This window comes from Chelon labrosus (genome assembly GCF_963514085.1).
Source record: "Chelon labrosus genome assembly, chromosome: 10".
In the NCBI taxonomy this organism is placed as follows: domain Eukaryota; kingdom Metazoa; phylum Chordata; class Actinopteri; order Mugiliformes; family Mugilidae; genus Chelon; species Chelon labrosus.
The window spans coordinates 6,381,542-6,388,018 of NC_140360.1; the positions used below are offsets into that span (position 1 = coordinate 6,381,542).

At 38.2% G+C, this 6,477-nt stretch overlaps 1 protein-coding gene across 1 annotated transcript in view; it reads right to left on the reverse strand.

Moving 5' to 3' along the window:
• LOC311493726 (tumor necrosis factor receptor superfamily member 14-like) overlaps window positions 1-6,230 on the reverse strand; it is a gene marked incomplete at its 3' end in the record, with an annotated part of 59,975 nt that extends 53,745 nt beyond the window's left edge. The window contains exons 1-2 of the mRNA XM_084552498.1: window positions 6,156-6,230; window positions 5,343-5,436 (exon numbers count right to left, since the gene is read on the reverse strand). Of these exons, the coding sequence (XP_084408624.1) occupies window positions 5,343-5,436; window positions 6,156-6,215 (154 nt within the window). The 5' untranslated portion in view covers window positions 6,216-6,230. The remainder of the gene's footprint in view (window positions 1-5,342; window positions 5,437-6,155) is intronic.
• Window positions 6,231-6,477: the final 247 nt, after the last annotated feature.

The window sequence follows — 6,477 nt, forward strand, 5'->3', positions numbered from 1 at the left end:
TCACTTTAAGTTCACTGTACTTGTACAATGACAATAAAGATATTCTATTCTATTCTATTCTATTCTACTTGTATCCAGCCTGTAAGATAATATTTTAGGCAGACTGATTGTCCAGGAAAACTGTTTGAAACACACCCACAAGTTTTATTCTAACTTCTTTTCATTCTGGTTGGCCTCTGATTTGAGGTCAGTTCTTAATTTTGGCCCCCTCTCTGACTGAGTTTGACATCCCTGGTTTAGAGTTTAAACAGGTCATTTATAAAAGCTGAATCCTAGAAGATGAGTCAGAATCAGTACAGGTATCTACCCATGAGGGACTTACTGACGACAACCAACGTAGAAATCAATTAATTAACATTAAGAACAACACCATGAAAATTAAAAAAATTAAGTTACGCCTGTCTTGTATTTCTCTGAGGTCATGTGATCTGTTGGTTCAGCCAATAAAAGTCCTGAACCAGAAGGTTAAAGATTCTCCTCTCAGACTCAGACTGGACTTCACTATTTTTATATTTGTGTTTTAATCTGATATATTCAACTTCTCTAACTTGTTCTTCGACTGGTTCAAGTGACTCAAGTGAAACAGATCAAACACACTAACCTTATTTTTATATTCTCCATATGTAGGCTACTTTGAATATTTAATAGTCATGGTAGCACAAGTGGTTTCCTGACTGTACAGTTATGACTGGCACCGACCTCAAGGTATTTTGTTACTGTGAAGTATCTTCAAATATTAAAGTATTTATAACTAAGGTTTAAGTCTCTACACTGGTGTAAAATCACAGAGGCAGTGTCCTATATTGAATTAAATGCTTTGTTGTCATTATACATCAGTACAACAAAATAGTATGCTAAATCTGAACAGTACAAACATAAAAACACAAACAGAGATATCCATTCACACAGCCACCAGTATCTACAATCATACAAACATGAGAACATTCATTCTTACATTCATTTTCTGTATCAGCTTATGGGGGGGTGACAGTGCAACAACTTACATTTCCTTTGATAAAACACGTTAATGTTAATGCTCATCTTTTTTGCTAAGTCATACAGGTTCAGCCAGGACAGTCTCAGACTTTGGCAAAATACACAATAAAATGAAAAAATGAAATATCTATGATAATTTAGGAAATGTTTACTAATACTTTAAGGCTTACTAGCTTATTTTTTAAACTGTTTTAACATGCATATGTGGTATTTCTATGTGCAAAGGCATCAACAGATTTCATTTATGTAATACAACAATCAGTCACCATTCATACATAACACTGCTCACAATAAGTTAGGGATATTGTGAGAGACTCAGCGGATGTCATACGGTGTTTGTTTCACTTCAGAGATTTTTGGGATAGGGAGGCAATTGTATTGGGGTGATAGACACACCTCATTTTGTGTTTTCCACGTAATGGTCTCACTGTGTACAGTGTGCCTTACATATTGGGGCCAATACCAAAAAATACTAAGAGACAACCCTTTTCAATGTGGCATCAGTTTCAACATTCTGTAGGTATAAAAAGCTGGTATTGTCAGTAAGTCATTCCAAGTTCATCATTCAAACAGCCATGAACACACGACGTCACTTAACGGACGAGCAGCGCCACCTGGCCATAGCGCGCCTCCGGGTCGGTGGCAGGCAGTCAGATGTTGCTCGTGAACTTGGTGTGTCTCAAAGTGTCATCAGCAGACTTGCATCAAGACAAAGAACTACTGGCAGAGTTTGAGACAGACCCAGGAGTGGAGCCCCACCAGTGACAGACCACAACGATGACCAGTACCTAAGGACCTATGCACTCAGACATCGTTATGCAACTGCCACACAGCTCCAGGCCCGTTTACGAGATGTGAAGGGTACTAGGGTTTCCAGACAAACCATTCACAACCGACTCCACCGCTTTGGCTTGAATGCCAGACGACCGTTGCAGGTGATTCCACTGACACCAAGACACCGCCGTGAACGTTTGCAGTGGGCACAAGATCATGTGACCTGGACAATGCAGCAGTGGTCTACCGTCCTGTTCACTGATGAGTGTCGGGTCACCTTGCACAGAAATGATGGTCGTCAGCGTTGCTGGAGAAGGCGAGGTGAGCGATACGCCGAGGTGAACATGGTCCCCAAGGTTCGCTTTGATGGAGGAGGTGCAACAGTCTGGGCAGGCATCACCAGTCAGCGCAAAACAGATTTGGTTATTGTAGATGGCTCAGTCACTGCACATTCTTATCTCAGAGACATCATAGAACCCATCATCATCCCCCAATTCCACCAGCACACCCCCAACTTTCTGTTCATGGATGATAATGCTCCACCACATCGTGCCAGAATTGTCACAGCTCAACTTCAGGAAGTCAGAGTGCCTCATATGGTATGGCCAGCAATGTCCCCTGACCTGAACCCCATAGAGCACGTCTGGGGCCAGCTGAAGCAGAGACTGGATGATCGTACCCATCCCCACGTGACCTGACAGAACTGCGTGAAGCACTTGTGGAAGAGTGGAACACATTGCCTCAGAACAACATCATGAGGCCAGTGAGGAGCATGAGACGTCGCTGTCAAGCTGTCATTGCGGCAAATGGTGGACACACCCGCTACTGACATTGTCAATTTTTGTAATTTGGGGCTATCCTTGTTATTGTCTAAAATTTTGGGGTAATGAATGTTAAACTAATGAAAATGGTGTTTCTTCTCATTCATTATTAGTTATATCAAAGGGAATTTTTACTTATTCCATTAAAATTCAGACCAAATAGGAAAAGCACTCATTTAAATAAATATATCCCTAACTTATTGTGACATAAACCGTCTCTATGTCACTGTCAGCAGGGTGTTCATGTGGACTGAGGCAGGGTGTTCCAAGACAGAAGTTGATCTACTGATCCGTCCAAATGTATAATAACTGGATTCTGGAGCAAATGTACTCCACAGTGAATGGTGTCATCTGAGAGATTAGACTGGTTGCTCAGCTTCACCCTGAGGAGAGAAACACATTCACTTAAAGCAGAAACATTTGTAGAGACATCACACAGCCAGACGATCCTCAGTTAATAAACATTTCATTGAAGAACACATGACTGTCTTACCTCATGCTGTGGCACTGACTCTTGGACTTGTTCTGATGTAGGTTGGAGATTCTTTTTAGAAGAATTAAAGAAAAAATGACATAATTTAATTCCTTAGATAAACCCAGTGAAAAACATAATTACCAGCACTGTCATGACTCAGCAGAAAACATTATCATACATCAAAGATGTGACAAAACATAGAAAAGAAGAACATTTTCCTGCTATAAATGAAACCTACCTGCTGAATAGATTTTCTCTCTGTAGACGTAGCACAGTACTGCTGCTACTAGAATGACTAAAACAACCACCACACCAGTGATGATCCCTCCTTCAGCATTTGAAGTTTGTCCTCCACATACAGAATCAGTTGACGTAGTTCCTGGTGTTATCAGTCGAAGGTTTATTGATTCACATCTGGAATAACAGAGACGTGTTTTACATGAAAATGTACAGAAATAAAATAAGACATTCAAAGTGTCTCCATGTGTGATGTGAAGATTTACTTACTGTGTGTGTTGGAGACAAGATGTTAATGTTCCATCTGAAAATGTTCCATCACTGCAGTCAGAGCACACAGTGTCTGAGGAGGCTGAGCCTGCACAGACACAAATTATATGGAAGTTGAAACTAGTTCAGTCTAAAGTATGAAGAGATGAATTAATGAGTAAGTAATGTGTTGGAATGTGGTTTATTAATCTATGAAGAATCAGACTAAGGTAGAAACATGGTCTAGATGAGTGTTTTCATGTCATGTTTAACCTAAACTGAAATGAAAACCTAATTTTTAATTTTTGAAAATTAAGAACAATATTTTTCTAATAATAAGCTTCTCCCAAAAATCTTGGTTTACTGTAACACAAAATACATCCTGCATAGACAATCAATCACGGGAAATAGTGTGGTATCAAGATAACATTAGAGTGTAGGCTTTATACATAAGACTTATTAAAATCTTTAAGTAGTGTTCAGGCTATAAGTGGTCGAGTCTGATCAGTTTCTGTTTCCTCAAAGAATGAAACTGCTATTGATAAACAATCGAAATTAAAGAACAAGTGATCAAAGTTCACTTTGTCTTAAGACCAGACTGTGTATAAATATGGACAATTTGTCTCCTCTTCCTCACACTGGCCAAACTGACGCTATTTCCCAGATGATGACCAGCGCCATCTTGCGACTTTGGAGCCAGACTCTGATCATTACGGTCCTAGAGTGGAGCCAAGCAGAGTCGTGATCCCGATGACCCGACCACACTTCCTCCAGATTCACTCACAATTTTGCTCTGCTTTTTCTCTACCAGTTACAAAGAAATGTTGAATTATAATTATATAACTATCTAATACTAGACTTATCCCAAAACTTGACACGTGAACATGCACCAACATTATATGAACTACCTAAAATAAACTCTGTTCTCATTTAAAACTAGAAAACCAACCTTTCTCCTTGATGTATTGTCCTGGATGACAGACCTTGTGTTTCTGTGCTGCTGCACATTGGTCCTTTGTTATGTTAATACAGAAGAATCCCTCAAGTGGTTCACAAACTGTATCTGATGTTGGTGCACATGACCTCTTTACCTTCAGACCAGAACCTATCAACACATATGGAAGTTACAAAACATGCAGAAACAAAACTCCTATTGTGTTTAATCTGTTTCTGATTTAAAGATACCTTCAGTGGTTAGAACAACTTTAGAAAATGTGACACAATAGTCTCTTCAGTTTATGAATTCATAGGAAACATCTGCATAAATTAACTTGTCTGATGTGGATTTGATTTAAAATTCACCAGTTGATGTTATCGATGCAGAAAAAAAAACATTTCTACTGATAAATAAATAATATTAACAGAAATGTACCTGCATCACAGTTGGTGCATGGGAAGCAGTGCGTACGTCCAGTAGGTTTATGCATATAAGTTCCATTCATGCAGGGCACACATGACATAGTTATGGGCTCTAAACTAGAGCAATCTGTTTTAACTCTGCTTCCTGTTGAAAAGACAACCAGCAATTTAATTTCAAACAATTTTTTTGTTTTAATTCAACTGAAATATAATCTTCAGGGTAAGGAGCATGCTGCATGCTAAGTAAAGATTCATAGACTTTTATCTGTTATACTGACGTTAGTATTACTATCATCAGATGAAGGCAAATAAAAAAAGGAGTATCAATAAATATTAATCTATTTTTATTGTTCACCAACAGTTTTCACTTGTGATCATACATTAAACAGCAGGAAAGGATGAGGAAACTTTAGTATTCAGTTGGATCTTACCAGGTGGACACATAGGGCAGCATCTATTGTCTATCTGATACTCTTCTGGACGACATGTGAGGGTTTGACAGCACAAGACTTTCATCACAATTATCTGTGAAGTTAAAAGAAACAACGTCATAAAAACGATCATCTCATGTTTCTTTGATCCGTCCATCTCTCCCCTCTGACTTTTCTTAACAATGAAACATGTCTAGATCATAATAGGAAGCTTGCACAAGCAATCGATGAAGGCATTCTTTACGGGAGGTCAGTCTCTTCTTAAAACACTGTAAATTTGTTAAAGTATATACATAAATATCATGATTTTGAGGTTAGATCACTGACTTTTAAAAAATCAACTCCTAAAATTAAAGAGTGGAACAAATATCCTGTCACTCACCTGACAACCAGTTCTACTATAATAATGAAAGTTTCTGTTACAGGTCATTTATCAAACACTGTCACATAAGAGTTGTTGATATTTGTGTTATTTAACACTAATACAAGTTAAACTATAGAATAGATTGGTCTGTAAATGCAGAGAGGATTCATTTTGTACTGTTAAAGTGGATGAGTTTTCTATATAACACACAGTGTTACTGAATGTACAGACTGGTTGAACTCTGCTCTACAGCATATCTCATCAGAGGGTAACTAGAGAACATACAGTTGACTTTGAGTTGTTGGATGCATGTGAGATGTAAACAGGACTTCAAGAACAACCCCACTGCTTCTATCCCACTAATAGAAAGAATCTCCCAGGATTAGGAGGATTAGAGGAGGAGCATTAGGATTTATTATCCTGTGATTTTCTGCAGTAAAGAATTTTACCAGAAAAGCTGAAGTTCTCCAAGATGTTCTTCTTGAAGTCTTGTTATATAGCAGGTACATTTGTTCTTGACCTGAAGACATCTCAGTGAGATTTGGGATGAGGTGAGTTTGAACATCCAAGACATCACAACAGCATCTGTAAGAAAAATTAAAGGTTTACAAAAACTGCATTTTCCAGCAGGAATCCTGGTTATACATTGTAGTTACAGTTACATATATCAATAACAGTGTACATTCACTATACAGTTGAGTTTCAGTTTGTAGATTTCACTAAAAGTTTGGACACACCTTCTCATTCAATGGTTTTTCTGTATTTTTCTTA